Source organism: Calonectris borealis, chromosome 16 (assembly GCF_964195595.1).
Source record: "Calonectris borealis chromosome 16, bCalBor7.hap1.2, whole genome shotgun sequence".
Taxonomy (NCBI): Eukaryota; Metazoa; Chordata; class Aves; order Procellariiformes; family Procellariidae; genus Calonectris; species Calonectris borealis.
This window is the reverse complement of record NC_134327.1, coordinates 8,679,563-8,698,096: the sequence shown is the minus strand read 5'-3', so window position 1 is coordinate 8,698,096 and position 18,534 is coordinate 8,679,563. Positions and strand designations below refer to the sequence as shown.

At 37.2% G+C, this 18,534-nt stretch overlaps 1 protein-coding gene across 4 annotated transcripts; it reads right to left on the bottom strand.

Moving 5' to 3' along the window:
- Positions 1-149: 149 nt before the first annotated feature.
- On the bottom strand, positions 150-18,534 carry CCP110 (centriolar coiled-coil protein 110). 4 transcript variants are annotated; one of them, XM_075165119.1, is made up of 15 exons: positions 18,440-18,534; positions 17,331-17,487; positions 15,954-16,082; positions 12,885-14,523; positions 11,827-11,951; positions 11,503-11,686; positions 10,205-10,344; positions 9,717-9,833; positions 9,351-9,452; positions 8,955-9,071; positions 8,380-8,459; positions 7,724-7,786; positions 6,722-6,781; positions 5,775-5,857; positions 150-1,155 (listed from the first exon to the last, which is right to left on the bottom strand). In XM_075165119.1, exons 2-15 carry the CDS (start codon positions 17,475-17,477, stop codon positions 1,103-1,105), a joined length of 3,039 nt encoding a protein of 1,012 aa, XP_075021220.1. In that variant the 5' UTR covers positions 17,478-17,487; positions 18,440-18,534; the 3' UTR covers positions 150-1,102. The 4 variants fall into 4 exon arrangements, with proteins under 4 accessions (XP_075021220.1, XP_075021217.1, XP_075021218.1 ...); XM_075165116.1 differs by lacking the exon at positions 18,440-18,534 and having other exon boundaries at positions 11,827-11,948; XM_075165117.1 differs by lacking the exons at positions 5,775-5,857; positions 18,440-18,534.

Here is an 18,534-nt window from a genome sequence, read left to right as displayed (position 1 = left end):
ATGTTAACGTCATGTCTCAAGTTCATTAAAAGACAGAAGTTACAGAATTCTGCTCCCCTCAAGTTGAAGGATAATATCCATCAGTAGGAAGACCAAGGCAAAATATGAGCATGATCTTTCAATGTTAGATTTTCATAAATATGAGAGTATTTTTGTTGGGCTTAGGTAGAGATTTCCCCCTCCAAAATCATGGTTTTGGTACAAGGGCCTGTTAGATCACGGTAGAAGAGAAACTGCTCAGAAAAACTGCAACTGTCATCAACAAATATAAAATATCTGAATTATTATTATGGACAATCATTTGTAAGTCTGAAATGGTAAAACAATTAAAATCTTGCCTTCTGAAATTTTTGTAGAACATACACTTCTCTTCATCTTGGCCAAAAGTTGTTTCCGTAAGAAAATGCAGTAGACAGCACGGAAAAAAAAATCCTAGGACTCTTACAGCACAGTGGTTTGATCTACCACATGTATAAATGCGCAATTTCGGTATAGTCATCGAAAGTACGTCTGTCTGCCCAGCAGACAGGTCTGCCCTACTCAGCAGAAATGCAAAACATTTAGACCATTAGTATTTAAATTGAGGTAATCTCATTCATACAGAAAGTACATTCAAAAAGGCTGCTGACAAATTCACTGATGTAAAGAGCTCAGTTTTGTTTGAATTAAGGTTTTTTTTTTGTTTTATTTAACTGCTTTATGGTATGAGACTAAAAATATATACACATGACTTATGGTGGCAATCGTACACAGAAATTGCACGTTTAAGTAATGCAAAAAACATATGTGAGACATAAGAATTAGAGTGTGAAAAAGTCACAAATTAACTTAATATTGCCCTGTGGTGGTCTTTAAAACAAGAGTATGAATCTGCTGTGTACACAGCAGTATGAATAAGTTTTAACATGCAATTTTTCCACAAGTATTAGAGCTTCACAGCCCTTTATTACCTCAATATAATTGTATTAATGTGTCATCGTCTGGAAATGACAAAGTATGTTTATAATTTCTAAATATACATATACAAGATGCAATATTCGAATCAGTGCCGAGAATGCCGTAATTAAAAAATAGCCATTTTATCCCAGCGAGTGCTGTCTTCTTAAATTGTCACAACATTTGGCTTCTTTCTTTGGGTTCTTCCTGCATATACTCCTAAAAATTAAGTAGAAACATTAGCATTTTACAATTACTAGTACTGTTTTTTGTAACAGGATTATCCAACAAAAATAGCTGAAAATGTTTAGGACAATTTTTTTTAAGCAGTATTATATATTCAGTGGCTACTTTTAAAATGACAGTTTTCATAATGTTACACCCAAAATGCCTTACAAAAAGTACCTATAGGTTTGAAAGTAATGACATTTTACAGTATTTCCTTCCTCAGTAACTATTCCATCTTCTTTTCTGCTACTCTAAAACATCTACAATTCACAAGTTTTTAAAAGATAAGTCTGTCACATCACCAAGACCGAGATTAAATAACTGATAAGTTTAACTATGCCATGTACTACTTTCCAACAATCAATTAAAAAAAATTACACACATCAAATATTTAAAATAACTCTTTCCTTTTCCCCAGCTGCCACATTAATAAACCAAGAGACAGCTGTATATGTTGATATACACAACCAGAATTAAAAGCGCAGTATGAATAAGGTCATCAGGCAGAGCCCTTGTAAAAGGAAAGCTGCTCAAGTATAAAAATAATGAATAAATAAATAAATAAATCTCTCCAACGGAACAAATATATACATACATATATATATTTAGAAAGCCATATTATACTATGCATAGCACAGGTATCTTCCAGGTTTAGCACTGCAGGCTGCTAAAAAGAGGCACAACTCAGCGTTCGTTAGGTTCAGGCAGTTATCGAGTGTCCAGCAATGTGAGCAAACATTTACACAAAGCAGTGAAAATCATACCACGTGGTGCAGAGCAGTGGAAATGGAAGACAGCCATGGAAGAGAAATAATTACCAGGCAATTAAATGAATGTGACAAAGTAAGTGCCAGCCCTTTTCAGGATCTTCAGTTACTCTTTGTCAGAGTTGCAGTGGTTACTTACAGGTGTCCAAGGGCTACATTCAGCACAGTGCAAAGCAGCTTTGGAAATGCCCAGAGAGACCTTACCACAGCAGGACCCCTCACGTCTGAACATTGTTTCCCACTCTACAAAAAGGCGTTCTCACTGGCCCAGCACTCTCCAGTGCTGTACTCTTCAGCTCACCTGTGATCTTGTAGGACGAACAACGAGGCTGACAGGCATGATGCTTTATTAGTGATTTAACACTACCTCATAACTCTCCTCAAGTGCACTCCAGTTATATAAAAATCTCACATACAGAATAGGACAGTATAGGGAAGTGTAAAAAAACCCAGCAACCTAGACTAAGGAATTGAAGATGCCAAATTTTATTAAAAGGAGTTACAGTCCTTCTGAATACAATTATCACCCAACCTTTTCCAGTGGCAAGGGGCCTCTCCCCTATGACATACAATTGACCGACTACTCACACATAGCAAGTCTGACGCCTTCCTGAAGTGCTGGCCTGAATGCTAACACACTTTGCAGCACACACCATCTCACATGGGCAATCTGCTCCCTGCTCAGGCTGGACAGGCATGCAGGAAAGACCATACTTGGCCAAGTGCTGCTGCCACCAAATACTCTGTGCCTCATGCCCCGTATTTCTTTTCCACAAGCCTTACTCAGACTGCGCAGAAACAAACGAGATGAACAGGTCTAGTTGCAGCAGCTGCCTGATCTCAACCACCTTTCTAACACAATCAGATCACATTAAATGCCCTGCCTGGCACAGCTTGGAGGGTATTGACTGAGCATCTCTGCCCTATTTAAAATAAACAAACAAACAAACAAAAAACCAAGAAATAAGGTTCTTTACAGATTTATTAGTTTGTACTTTTCTCTTTAGCACAGGACTCTGGATTGAAGGAGTACAAAACAACAAAACCTAAATTTAGGATCACCAGTTGATTCCTAAAAGAAACGCCTTCTTGCCAGAAAAAGACAACAATCAATGGGAGGGGTATTAAAGCTACAAAGCACTTTGCAGACAGAATTTAAAACAACAATCAGAAGAATGAGAAAAAAAAAAAAAGTAGTTGGATGAGTATGTTATTGTTTTCTTCTGAGGGTATGTCTCACGTCTAACTTGAATGCATAAGTGACATTTATATATAATAGTTATATTCTACTAACCCTCCTTCCCTCTTGGCTCTCTAATAAGTACAATTTAATTGAGACCAGGGATGAATGAAGACAAGAAATTAAACAGAAATATTACGGGTTGGGAGTACAGCAGGCTGACATAGTTGCAGATATAAATAAAACTCTCTACCACTGCTACAACTCTTTATTTTCTGACATGCACAACTTCTACTAAAATTAGAGAAGCATATGCATTTGTTTGGCTTTTTACATGTTCTTTTCAAATTGAGATTATATTTTCTCTGTCTATGGTCTTTCCCAGACAGAATTTGTTGCCTCACTACAGATGACTTTCAAGGATCTCTCTTGAAAAGATACTTTATTACTTCAAAAAAAGAGATTTAAAAAAAAAATTAACAAAAAAATCCTATTCAACATACTGCCAAGCCTTTCACTATTCACATTTTATCCACATATAAAGAAAACCATATTCTATTTAAATGTATTCAACTTAAGGCTTTTTCATTATCGCAAAATTATGTGGATTCTTTCTTTCATGCCAAGAGTTCCCCATCTAATAATTTCAGAATGCATTTCTATTCATTTAGTACAAGTAGCCTAACCTATTTATAAAGGAGCATGTGGAAGTACTGGTATTGCACCATGGGAACACATGTGATGTCCAAACACTAAATGAGGTTACGTTGTGCAACCAGAACTAGGCAGCATACAATTGGTTAGACACATCTGCTTTAAGTTCCAAGAAGGCCACTATAGAAGGCATTAAATAGCTTTCCAGATATTCAACAAATAGCAATAAGGAAAGGCAAAGGGAAATTTAGAGATATATCCCAAAAGATTCTTTTCATTGCCAAGTATCAACTGTCACGACTTAGATAATTATGACTAAGACAAACTCAGGGACTTACTTAGCAGAGCAGCACACACTGCCAACACAGAAGAGTGAGAAAGAATGCTTTAAGTGGATGTCTGATGCCAGACACAAGTGTAAAAAACACTGTAGATCATTAAGAGCTGAGCATGAATTATATGAGATTGGGGATGGCATCCAAATCTCAGATCAGTGCTAAACTTCACACTGACACCACCCTTACACTACTACTCTTTTACAAACTCTGTAATACTCTAACTGGTAGAGGTCTTGATTGTTTTGTTGTCCCTGTTCTTCAGCACTCTCATCTACGAGTTGATACCAGACACATTTTTGCAAACTTGCAGATGAAAACTTGCCTTAATGGCTACCTCTGGTGGCTAAAATTATATTGCTTACTTTTCTTCTTTGTATTTCAGAGAGATTATTTACTACCTTTGCTGATTTTTCTGTACTGTAACTGAGTGCAACTGAACAACTGCCTCGCTCCACTTTTTGCTCCACAGAACTGCCAGGAGAATTGGCAACAGAAAAATAAATGAACAAACCTTGGTTGTAATCTCATCGTTTACTTTTTTATTTTGCCCGCCTTTTTTTTTTTTCTCCTTCTTCAAACTGAAATGCTACAGATATGTATGCATAGTTTCTTACTACACGTCTTTCTACAGCCACTTCTCTTGGCTTCACAAAGTACTATGAAAAGACCAAACACTCTGGGAAAACATCACATTTAAGTGTACACACTGCACTAAAACTTGCAGATACTCCCTGCCAGCATTGCTCCAGGGCAGTAATAAACAGAGAATTTCCCTTATAGGAAAGGTTTGATACTTAATACATAAAGGTAACTCAGATCACTATGGAAAACAGGTGAAATCCTACAACATTATAATTTGCCTTATTAAGCCCCAAAATTCCCAATTTTTATACTTGACTTGTGGAACTCTCCTTTGACAACGAAGTGTAATTAAGATCTTAAACAGTTTTAAAACATGTATCTCACTTTACCTTTTGATAAATTAAGGTTTGTCATTTAAGAAACTTAAAATCTGATTAAAAAAATGGAAATTGTATTAAATGTTTCATAGTGTTTTATTCCCTTCATGGCTGAACAGGCTGAAAACTGAGAGGTTTGGCACTATTATCAAACCTTTTTAATAAAACATAACCAATCAGTAATCTCTCTATGCAAGTACAGGAATGCTCCACTTTTAAAATTGGGTCATTAACACTCAAACATTCTGTAAGACATTATAGTAATATATATAATTTTAGGGCTGTATGATGACTGAACGCTAATAAGTCTGAAACTGTCCTTCCTGTCCTTTCAATAGGCTTTGTGTTGAAGACAAGTTACACGTGTGTACAGAAGGAAGAATCGAATAACATTAAGATTCTAATCCAAGTCTAGTTTGACTACTATTAGCTTCTCAAACAGTTACAGTGAATATATCTGGCAAACTTTTTTATGACTGGGCATCTGGTGAGTAAAAGCAAATGAGCAGTGCAGTACATTCTATATACTATGTTTATAGAATTTGAAAGTGGATGGTTAAGTTACCAGCACGTTTGTTTGAAGAGATAGGTTAGATTTAAGACATAGCAAAGCAGGTGCACAAGAAAAGGAAAACAACATATCCCCCATCTACTTTTTCTAGAGACTAGTAATTTATTTACTGTAAGATCCAAGCACCAATTTTCTACACACCTGAAACAGCCTTGTTAGACACTCTGCTCTCTGGGGCCTTCTTTCTATTTTGCTCAACCCCCTTCATTGAGGTCTTAGGGGTTCTAATTAAATATAAAAGAGTTAATAAGTCACTTGCATCAAAGTTGAAAGGCTGTATCTAAAAATGTAAAGACACTATCAAACTGTGTTTGGCATGAAAACATTTTTTACAGTGTCCCACAGAGCCTCCTCCTGAGTATGTGTACAATTCCTATTGACATTATTATGGCTTAAGTAGATACATTAAATAGGAGAACATCTTCCCATGAAGAGATTTTTAAAACTCTTGTGCTGGTTTTGGCTGAAAATGACGTCATATGGTGTGGAATATCCCTTTGGTCAGCTGGGGTCAGCTGTCCCAGCCGTGTCCCCTCCCACCTTCTTGTGCACCCCAGCCGACTTGCTCGTGGGGTGGGGTGAGGAGCAGCAAAGGCCTTGACTCTGTGTAAGCCCTGCTCAGCAGGAATTAAAACGTTCCTGTATTACCAACACTGTTTTCAGCACAAATCCAAAACATAGCCCCATACTAGCTACTATGAACAAAATTAACTCTACCCCAGCCAAAACCAGCACAACTCTATTCAAGAAACTGATTCAGTTCAGATACTGTGGCACTACAGTCTACATTTAAAAATATACATATTTCATTAAGTGGAAGCAAAGCTTCATGGAATGAATGTTACAAATAGAAATGTTGGAACACAGTGTAAATGGAGCAATACACAAGAGGATGAGAACACTAAATATTTTCTTGCAGTATAAGGTAAAACAAAGCTTCATCACTCTCTCAAAATACTGTAAAAAGTAATTATTTTTACTTTGAACAAGAGTTGCACCGGTATCTGTAAATATTATTCAGAAATCGCTGTGCTCTTGCACTTTGCATTTACTTCCATCTTTAGCCTATAAACATGCTGTGCCCTTACCCTTGTCTGCAAAGCAGTCTATGAACTGGGGCATTCTGTCCTTGATTTGGCTGAAGTACACTGTTAAAACACAAACTTTTATTAGCGCTTTTTGCCTTCTTTAAAAATAAATCTCATAAAGAATACTGAATTATGCATCATGTTTCACATAACAAATTTCAGAAAGGCTAACAGGTTCTGTAATGCAGATAATGTGGGCAAAAGTGGCAGGAATTAAAATTCCAGAATAGGATTACTACTTCTGCTATTTAAAACAAAGAAACAAAAAAGCACACAGATAAAGCTCCCTCAACACCGCCTTGGGTTCCTAGTCGTTGATAAGAACAAACAGGAAAAAAGGATTGAATCGCTTAAACTAGTCATTGAAGATTGAACTGTATTAGTAGACAGCATGTCTTCAAAGCTTTTGGATAAGCATGGGATAAAAATTGTTTTTAAGGGATGGCAGGTATCTGACTTCTTATATTAGAAAAAGGTGCAAACAGGCCTCATAAGAGAAGGGCTGCTGTCTTCCTGAACAGCAAGTATTGAACACTATTTTCTGTGACCTAAGCAAACAATGACACAATCTAGAAGCAAGAACTTTTCCTCACAACAGAAAGCCATTTCTTTTCGACAGCTTTCTAAAGATAAGCATATCAATGATTACATTGCAAAGTAAAGGGTATTAAGAAAAGTAGTAGTGTCAAACTGAAGCTTAAGAGAGACTAATAGTGTATCTCAGAGAAAAACCTTGAACCTGAGCACAGAGATTTAAAGCCATAAATAAATAATTTCTGAAGATAAAATTTCAGAACTAACTCTGAAGAAAATAAATCTTTTCTAACTTCTAATGAGCTAATAAACCTTTCTCAGAACATGCTAAATCAGATTTCATTACTGTCTGTCATAATAGTAGCAGGAATTGAGCTGATTGATGGCAAACAAGCAATGCAGATCAAAGAATCTATCATTATAAGACAGTTCTTTAAAAGCATCCTTATACAAGTAATCTTCACTCACCGGCTTTCAGGAGTTTTTTGTTTTATGATTATTTTTTTACTTGGCATTCCCATTTCTGAAGCCCTAGAGAAACAAAAGTATTGAAACATATTTAAATTATAAAATCATCATGTAGGTCCTAAACAGAAACAGTAAGAGAAAACCTACAACAGGATCTACATCTATATGTAATACTGCCAGAGCAGTACTACAGATTATCACGTTTTACTCAAGAGCAGGTCAGTCCACTGTGTTGCAGGATAATGCCTGCTACCATCCCCCCAAACACTTTGCCAGAGATACTCTACCAAGTATCTCTATTGCTAGACACTTTAGAAAGATTGATAAAATAACTTGGAGGACTTCTTAAAATTTACAAAATCAACCATAAACTAAGTGCACAAGGATCATTTTGCTCACCACTGAAATATAGCATAAATGCACGACTTCAAACAACCATTTTTCTCCCATAAAAACAAGAAGTGTCTTAAAAGTAAGAGCAAACTACTATTAGTAAATCACCACACACCTGAAGACTTTTTATTCATTCTTCCTAGGGGACATATTAGTTTGCGAAGAAGCTGTTACTCAAAAAACTTCTTTTCACTATTTCCAATGCCTCCTACCCATCCTCCTGCACCCGCCCCCCACCATCACAAAGGGAGAACTGCACATACTTCATGTACTTTTTCCTGTCCAGAGATTTCTGTGTAGCCGTTGAAAGTGTTGCTCTCTCTCTTGGGCTCTTTACTTTATCCTAAAAAAGCAAAAGAACCTACAATAGCACTAGTTACTGCTCTTATTGAGCTTAACCCCAACGGACCTGCCCCTACTTAAAGAAAAAGAAACCAAAACAAAACCACCAGTGTTTTCAGTATTAAGTTCACATTCAGGCTAAATTCAAGGGTTTTGTTCTTTTTTAAAATTAAAGGATCTTCCTTATATTATCAGATTAAAAATATTTGTGTGCCATAATGAATTCTTATTTAAAATATGAACTTTTTGTTATTACTTACACCATGTTTTTCATTCTATTTTTTATACATCTACACACCAAAAGTTTCAACATATTAATCTCCTATTGCAGTGACCTCTTTTTTTTTGTTTGAAGAAAGTTACCTACAGAAGCATAATTAAACAACAATTTAGATTTAAAAAAACTTTTTACTGAGTGAGGAAAAATCTCTTAAAAGCAAAATGATTCAGTACTTAATGTCTTAAAACAGTTTACATTCTCTTGACTATAACACACCATTTGCCTGAGCATCTTCTCTTTACGAACTTCACGATCATGATGCAGAATATTCATTCTTTCCGATGCCTCCATCGTAAAAAAGATGTCGTGGATGTCATACAGAGCAGCTCGCAGCTGGAAAGAATAATTAAAATTTTAATAAAATATTCAGTCAAGTTAACATTCCAATGGTTTTGACCATCAAGCTCTTCTTGCTTTCAATCTAAACAAAACACTTGAAAAGATAATTTAAAAAATCTCTTAATGTGTCAGCACAAAAATGGAATCTTCTCTTCACAGCCATAGTTTAAACCTTTTACTTCAAACAAAATCACTGTGAAGGTTTTAGGTATTTATATTACAAAAGCAGAATAGCTAGGAAAGAAGAAAAAAAAAAGGTTTAAATTGTGTCACCTGAGCCATTACTCTTTCATGAAGGGATGCATCTTGTGCTGAAACACTTCCTCTTTTTAATGGGGCTTCAGACTGAAAATTTTTTATGAACTCCATAGTATCCTGGGGAAGACGGGAAAATAAGATTAAGCATCAAGCATAATCCTTCACAACAAAGGAATCATTACAAACTGTACGTGTAGGACATACAGTCTTTGTTTGACTTGGACCTTATGACACTAAGCAATGCAACACTCAAACATGTTCATGTGACAGACATTCCTAAATTCTTCTGAAAGCACAAAATGCATGATTTCACCTGTCAATTGAAGATATGAGCAAAAACAAACAGGAGGAGAAGCTGCATAATAAAAATGCTGATCTTACTTTTACAGTTTGCTTAAGATGTTTCAGTTTTTCTGTCTGCAGGAGCCTACGAGTGAGAAACCCCTTTGCCACAGCAGTGATCTTATTGAACTTCATTTGTATCTCTGGACTGAAAACCTTAAAAGAAAAGAAGCATCTTCTAAATATTCGATAAAAAAAGCAAGAATTATAAATTATTTCTCAAATAACATCAATCATGTGACATAAGTTTTGAAGAAAGAAACAAGCTGTTGATAACGTTTTGGCTAGGCCAGAAGAACCCACCATAATATTAACTTCGCAGAAACAATATATTGTTATATGATTATTTTGCACATATGAACAATGAGAAAAATATCCTATACAGTTCTCTTGTGTAATCGAAATCGGTATAGGAAGGGATATTAAACTTTTCTGTGAGATTTATTACTCAGCTATTATAAAGTTACCACTGTCTTACAAAAACTAGAGGGCTTTTTAAGCTATAAATAAACCTTTTTTTTCCTTACCTGAGTCCACCTAGTTTTGATCCTGTTACTCGGCCTAGATACTGAGGTTTTTATAACTCCACTACCTGACGGTCCCCAGAGAAAGAATGAAGTTTCACTTGTTGAAGCAAAGGTGTTAGGTGTCGTAGTATGAGCAAAACCTGCATGCAAAGCAGAATGTACAGTTCAACACACAGACTTTGTCCAAAAAATAATGGCTATGTGTGCATATACATGTATGTACACAGATATATACAAAAATACACAAATGCAGCACTCCACAAAAAACAACAAATGCAGATAAAAATCAAGCACATAACTAAACTTTAACTCTGATTACAGTCAGCAAGCCTTTTTGGGCTTAAGAACTAAGAAGCTCCCAGTGCTGTTAGCTATTCTTATTCAAATTGCAGATTATAATATTTGTATATTGGGAGGAAAAGTGTCCGTATGCTACAGCATGAAAAATCACTTACCTAATGTTAAAATTGCTACAGAAAATCTTATTCACAAAGCATTTCAAAGCAAATGGTTTTAAAAGTATTTAATGTTGCTATCATGGATCCTAAAGATGAATAAGGAATAATCATATAGTTCAGCAATTTTACTCTCAAATGATAAGTTCCTTTGCTGTTTGCCTGTTAGAATACCCAATTTCCATCTGTGTCTGATAAATGCATGTTAATACACTCAAGAAACAGAACTCAGCTCAGAGGTAGCAGCTTTGTTTACAAGGTCAATTACAGGCAAGAAGCAATCTGAGTATTTCTGATTCATTTCCTAGCAAAATTTGCTAAACAGAAGACAAAACAAAACATTTCATAATGTTCTGGAACAGGTGAGAGGTGTTCCATCAGCTATAGCTGTACCTCCTTGCAGTCACGACCCCTTGGCAGAGCCCTTCTAATCCTCCTACACAAATGAGAACACCTGGCCCACTGTGCAGCTACATGGAATGAGGATGAATGTTCTGTGACGTGATGCAAATCCACCTCCTCACCCTTGATCAAATCAGTTTACTTTTAGCTTGTTTTCCTCAAGTATGCCCTATAACAATTACATACAAATGCAATACATGGAACAGTAACAGGATGGCTGAAACCGTGCTAAATGCCAGCTGGACAAAGATGCAACACAGAATTTGTTTTACATATGCTGTCAATAGCTGAAGGCAGCAGCTGTCCGCATATCCTGACCAACAAGTGCCCCAGGACAGGAACAATGCATTTATCAATACAGTGGGGCAGCTGGTCCAGTCGAGCACTGCAGAGCTAAATATATCACAACATTTAATCTATATTCTACCCTCTCAGTTTTACCTATGCTGGTAGTGTTTGCATTATGGACTGTCTCCAGCTGAGTCTGCACACTTTCCAGCAAGCCACTTTCACTTTTTTTCCTCCACTCCAACTCCATCGTACTGTTAATATTCACTTTGGAAATTTCTATTTCCGTTGTAGCAACCTTCTTTCCTTTCAACTTTCTCTCCTGCTCTTCCAGTTCCTACAAAAGAGAAAACTGTAAGACTATTTTTCTAACTCTGCAAAGCAATAGAATACACATTTTAAAACCAACTGCTTCCTGACGAACTGCAATACAACACACATGACCTTTGCTTAGAATTTTTCCTCTTTTTACCTTACCTTCTGCAATTTCTCCTGTTCTCTCTCTTGTTCAGCTATCAGAATTGACAGTTGTTGTGCATGCTGTTCTTCAAGTCTCTTCCTCATTTCTTCAAAGGCCAACATTTTAGTTTTTAAAATATCTTCTAAAAAGATACATCACAAAGAATCAAGCATTAAATATTTTCTGTATGATCTTTGCCACAGACATACATGCTTTAAACAGGAGTAATTTGCATCATCAGTAAAAAAGTACAACATATCTTTGATGTCAAGTTTCCACTATGTATTGCAAAGAACGTCATCAGTTACTACAGTTCTTCAAAATATTTGCATGTTCATATTTGTAGGATAAGCATGTGAATGGAACAGTAGCAACACCAACTGAGCCTATATTAAAATAAGGACGCAAAAAATCTAAGAATAGTATACCTACACTTGCTTGAGTGAATTAAAATTATTTATGCCACTTCAGCTTGATTTGGTAGAGACACACACATATGAAACAGTCTTGAATTGGAAGAAAATACCTATATAATGATTGGCAATCCATTAAGAGGTATTTTCTTTTAATTTACAGATGGTATCTGTTCTTTTAGTAGTCTAATGGAATAAGACATTATTTTCTTAATAAAACTAAATTCAAATTTCTACACTCAAATGGGAAATACTTGTGGTGTCAAATGATACCCTTGAGAATAAATACAGAATTCACAAAACTGATAAAGTGTTTTAGCTGATGCTTCCTCATAAATTGTTTAATCAAGTATTTGTTACAAATAGCTGTTATAAGACTTTTGACTCCAAGCGACTCCTAAGACAGCTATTACGCCATTCTGTAGCAGTTAAAAACAGCTCAAGCAGCGAGTTGAATTTCAGAATTTGTCATTAATTAAAAATTAGAGAAATAATGACGTTACTGATAAAAGGGTAATTTACACTCAATAAAATTTTAGCCTTTTGATATATACACATATTTAGAACCACCAATGACTAATGTTCATTGGGGTTTTGCCTAAAAGATTTATAAACTGAGAAGTAAGTTTAGGAAAAGCCCTCAACTACAGGAAATCTTTTACCTTTTGCCATACTATCCGGCACTGCATTCTTGGTAATGTAAACTGATCCCACAGGATATTTCTGTTCTTGCAACCACTGCTTCTCTTGTTCTTCCACTCCAACTGTCAGAACACAGGGATTGTTTTCTTTTTGGCAGTTGTCGGTGTCCAAATCAAGTCTGCGTTTTACCTTTTCAAAACTATTTTCTAGAAACTGCTCATTTGCGGGCGAAACACTTGGAGTGTCCATCTGCTGTCGCATATTCTTGCTCTGCATTAGTAGTGGGGATGGGTTTTCTACGTCGTAAGATTTATTGAGTTCTACTGGAAAATTACATTTAGTATTTTCTAGCAAACTAGATGGTTTGGTTTCATTCACAGCTAGAAGCTTCTGTGTTACTGTAGATTGACTGATGGCAAATGGCTCATTCAATTTTGGAGCTACAATATTAGTACTGGTCTCTACTTTATATGGCCCTCTGCTGTCCATCACTACCTGTCCTTCCACTGTAGCCAACAACGGTCCTTTGCTTTCCAAGTGCCCAAAGGAATGGCGATTTGGTTTGCCAACCCCCAACCCATCACAAGGGCCTGAGGAATTCCTGTTGACACCAGGGAGTCTGCTAGGGCAAACCATAGTGAAGTCCACCATGAACTTTGGCACTGATTCGGACACGTTATTTTTATCAGCAATATCTTGCATGATTAAGTCCATCGCTCTACCCTTGCCTTTAGGACTTAGCTCGTAAGCATTCACAGGGTTATTTATAACGATGTGTCCCATTGATAAAGGCCTTGGGCGCCTTCGGTGCATTTTAGGGCTCATGCTTGGCTCTGGGCTTGGCAATTTGGCGTAAGAGCCTGTGAGGCTCCTGACAATGCTACTGTCACGATCAAACATAGAAGTCTTTTTAAATTCTTCATCCGAATCCGAATCCACCAGTGGGGGTGTTCCAACTCTCATAGGTATGTCCACTTTAGAAAAACTGGATAAAGTTGACATACTTGTGTTATTTGTATGAGTAGAAGCACCTTGGAGAAGGGTATTTGATTTATTAAGGCTGGGTTTATCAAGTGTCAGAGCAGTGCAACTTCTGCCTGTAAGCTTTGCTCTCTCTTTCGCAGAGTCAGTTGTTTTAACACTATCATTTTCTTTATCTGAATGACTTTCACTCATACTCCTCTTTGAATTACTTTTTGAGCTACGCTTGGTTTGCTCTTTCTCTACGTATTCCCTAGATTTCTTCATCAGGTTCTGAAGACTCATTACGTATGGATCTTGGACTTCCTCATCCGATGGTGGCTCTCCTAGTCCCTCTTGCTTTTGCAAAGCATGTGACGCAAGCTTACTATGGACGTTGTCAGGAGACGCAGCCCTTGGACAAGGTATGTCTTTGGAGAAGTGACTCTCACTTTGCTCTGAAAAAACATTTTCTTCTGCTGCTTTAACTACTTCTGTCACATTTGATGTCACCTGCCCAGTAGTTTCTAATGGCGCAAGTTCTGGTGTCTTTTCAAGCTCCGTGGGACCATCCCTTTCAGGAGAACATGCCAAATTGACATCTGATAGAGCTGTGAAGTCAGTCGAAGCTTTTGAATCTGAATCAGTATTCTCAGCCTCCCGTGCCTTCACATCACTCATGCTAGATCCTTTCCTAATCTGCAAATAAAAATTGAAAAAATATCACGTATTTTGGATGAAATCTCCTCAGATTACTGCAAGCTTCACCTGAACACCTTAAAACCAACAACAATTTTCAGTTCGCCTGTTACCAATTTCCTTCAAATTACTTGCAATACAGAGCTCTTTGCAATGAGAAAAAGATTATTGGAATTAAAATATAAATTTGAATAATGGTCCACTTGTAATTTTTACTGATACCAAGTATCTGAATGAAAAGATGTTCTTTTCGTCACAAGGTAATTTGGACATATTTGAATATTTGTATGGCTTCAAATTATCTTGCAAGATGCCTCTTAAAATATGAAAACATGTTTATATTAAATGAGAAATGTAATTGAAAAATTTCAGTATGAAATATAGATTAACCTATAGACAACTAAGAATAAATCAAAATAATTCCTAACGAAAATAGTGGAACTATAATACAGTTTTTTCATTTCTTTACTAATCCAAAGACAATGAGATATGAGTTTTCATTTGTCAAGTACTTGGAAAAACAACTTTATTTCAGTGAGAATTACTTGCTACTTCTAGCCAGCATTTGTTTAAAAGGATTTTCACACTAAAATTATCTTATAGGTTATCCTATGTACTACAACTCAATTATCAAGGGGACACCTTTGGGGAAAAAAGCTAACTTATTTTTGTATTGAACATATGTTCCTGGTCTGCTCTTCAAATCCTAAGTCAGAAGACTGTTGCCACGTACACTCAGTAAACAATGCAAACTGGTAAGTTATGTTTGCCAGCTTAGTAACTCAACAAATCCAATGTTAACTGTACTTGTTTAAGTAAGAGGTTAATTTAAAGACTGTATTACAACTGTTTCAAAGACAAATAATACCACTTGATTAGATGTATTTAATATTCTTTTCAATTTAAACCTCTACTAAATTCATCATTGAAGCAGCAAAGAAAACAAAATAGTTGCAGTAAAATTATAAAGCACACAACAGAATTACAAGTTGTTGCAAAGGTAATTTTAATTCTGTAATTGTAAGGTTGAATATAGATTATTTTCTGATAGCTATAAACTATAAGCTTGCAAATAAAGCAAGCTGGTTGCTCTAACACGGGAGTTTTGTTCATTTTTTTTTTACAATCTAGTTTTTTCAAACACAATTATAAAGCAACAGTCGGTCATCTGGTGTGGTCTGTCTTTTGCATATACCAAAACAAGCAGTGAAAAGCAAGTCCCGTGCATTTCAATTAACATAGATATTATCACTAAATAATCAATTATCAGGTCACATAACATGAAATGCTAGCAAACACTGGTTCTGGAGAGTTAACTGCTATTAATTTCATGTTTATATCGGTGAATACTTAAACCCCAGCACTTTCTCAAAATGTCTATAAGCAGAGGTTTTCTGTAAAGCTGTAAGAAGTCTTTGGACTAACACTACCTGAACATTTTCTAGAATCTCCTGAACACGATTCAGTAAAGCTCTTTTCCGGGAGTTCTGTCTCCAGGTCTCTAGGTCCAGTGCTTTCTGTTTATATTGCTGTATTTCCTTTTTCTTTTCAAGGCTAAGCTGCAAAACAGAGTGTAAGAAACATGCTTTATATCATTAAATGCAAATTTCAGTACAGAATTACAGAAATAAAAGAAAAACAACAAAACAAAACAATAGAAGAACAACAATCACCTATGTTGAGGCTTTGCGCACGTTTTAAATACCAGCTTCTTTCTAACCAATTCTACTTTTTTTTTAAGGGAAGATGCACAAAATGCCTTCTTGGCACACATGCAAATGATCATGAATGTAAAAGGTCATTTATAAAAAAATTTGCATGAACATTACATGCTACAGTACCAACTTCAAATGACACAGGACTCAGACTGCAGGACAGGTCTTTCCCAGTCCTCTATGGAGACGGGAGATTTGGGCACCCTGTAGAGCCCTCTGTGACCCACCTTCCTACCCGTACTCAAACTACTAAGCTCTGTGAAGGACTAGTTCACACTTGCCCTCTTGAACCAGAGGTGAATTTCACAGCGAGACAGAAATCTATGCAAGCAGTCTTCTGGATCCTTTCAACAATCAGAATCTGAAAATCTTCTGAGTTACTCCTTCAGAATATGTAGTTTGGATAAAAGTCAAAACTAGATCTACAAGAAATGGTTTCACAAAGTTCTACAAAATTAAGTAGTCTCAAGTCAAATTATGCATTTCTTCTATGAAACCTTAAAATATCCACCCGTTTGTAAATGAAAAATATTATGATATATCATTTAGTCTCCAATGTATATCTGTATCACAATTTTTGGAGATCGTTGTCAGAGAGTCTCTCCATTCATGCTTCCCATCACTGAAACAAGGAAGTCAGCTGCATTATTGCACAAACTACCAAAAGTCTTCTGCTTGGCTCTCTGAAATACATTAAAGGAAGCTGCAAACACATGTGAAAGAGTTTAAACAAACTCACATGTTCAATATTTGGAATGTCAATATGATTTTACATAAAGTTAAGCCCAGCAATAACATAGATCTATTTAATACCACAAACATTTTTACTCCCCTTGTGAAGATAACAAATTTCAAAAAATGAAAGCAAATGTAGTCAATGTGAAAAAAAGTACATTGTACTCCTTCACTTTGTAAAATTAAGGTTAGGAACGCTTAGAATACACTAAGCAGCAGGCCAGATATACCTCAAACAGAGCTGTACTTTCAGTACAATCATTACATGCGGACATCAAAGCTAGTGCCAACAGCACAGTAAGCACACCAGGGAAGAAAAGAAAAGAAAAAGAAAAGAAGAAAGAAAAAAAGCCTTACCAGAGGGGAAAGCACAGGAACTCCATGGAACTGAATGAGAGAGATATTTTTGTGCTGAACAGTGAAAGAGGTTTCTCTTTTTATTGCCTCTTCCTGGATTCTAGAAAGATGCTTCTTACAGAATATTTCATAGTCCTCCATCTTCATGTTAACTAAGCTGCAAAGAATAATAACATTACTCTTCCGTGTACTTCCAAGACTATGAAAGGAAAACAACACCACAACTAATTCCATATCACTATATTCTGGAAAACAAATTATACACAAGAAAACTCAATTAAGTTTCTCTTTTTCCTTAAAAATCATTAACAAAAGCCGCAAAGCTGGTTTCTTTCCCCATATAAAAACAAAATCTGCACATATAAGCAAAAAAAAGATGATCACAGGTACACTGAGAAGAAAACAAGCATTGAGATAATCAAGATTTACAAAACTACACATGCTACAGATAATCTTAACAATTTCCATCAAAGACTAAACCTTCAACGTCTCCCACGACTATCAGATAGATCCTATAAACTGTAAAAAAAGCAGTAAGTAAGACTGCAGCCAAATTTAAAAAATTTAAAAAACAATTCCGCTGGTATTAAAGCAAGACCAGCGTTTATATTTAGGGCACTGAGAGGAATTTGTGTCCCACTCCCATGAGCCTCCTCCTCGATACATCCCTGTATAAACAGACGCCAATACTTCCACCAAAAAAATAAACTCGTTTCCTTGAAAGAGCCTACTTATCTCACACTGCCCATCCCCACCGGAGTAAAAATTCAGAGCCAAGCACCCCCTGCCAAGGCTTTTGTTCCCCTCGCACACCCCTTCGGCTGACTTCTGCCTCCCTCCCGCCCGCTCCGGGCGCACCGAGCCCTCCCCAGGCCGCCCGGTAGGCCCCCTGCTCCCGGGCCCGGCCGGCAGCCTCGCCTCGCCACCCCCTCGGCTGCCCTGCCCCACAGCCGCCTCCGGGAGGCAGGTGGCACCGCCGGGGCCGGGCCTGGCCCCGCGGCGCTCCCCGCCCGGCGGCAGCGCGCCCACCACGGCCGCTGTCCCCCCGCGGGGCCCGGCCCGGCGCACAGCCCCCCAGGCCCTCGCGCTCCCGGCGAACCACTCGGTACCTGCGCGGGGCTCGGAGCCCCGGCCCGGCCCGCTCGCTCCCCGCAGCCGCGCACCCCCGGCGCCCTGCGCGGCGGGGCCCCGCCGCCTCCCGGCA

Coding starts and splice junctions, on each gene's coding strand:
- CCP110 (XM_075165119.1), bottom strand. CDS start 17,477: ATGAAGATGGAGGACTATGAAATATTCTGTAAGAAGCATCTTTCTAGA. Junction 8,460..8,954: donor AGAAGATGCTCAGGCAAATG/GTGTGTTATAGT, acceptor TTGCTTTTTTAG/GATAAAGTAAAGAGCCCAAG. Junction 5,858..6,721: donor AGACTGCTTTGCAGACAAGG/GTAAGGGCACAG, acceptor ATATTTAATTAG/AACCCCTAAGACCTCAATGA.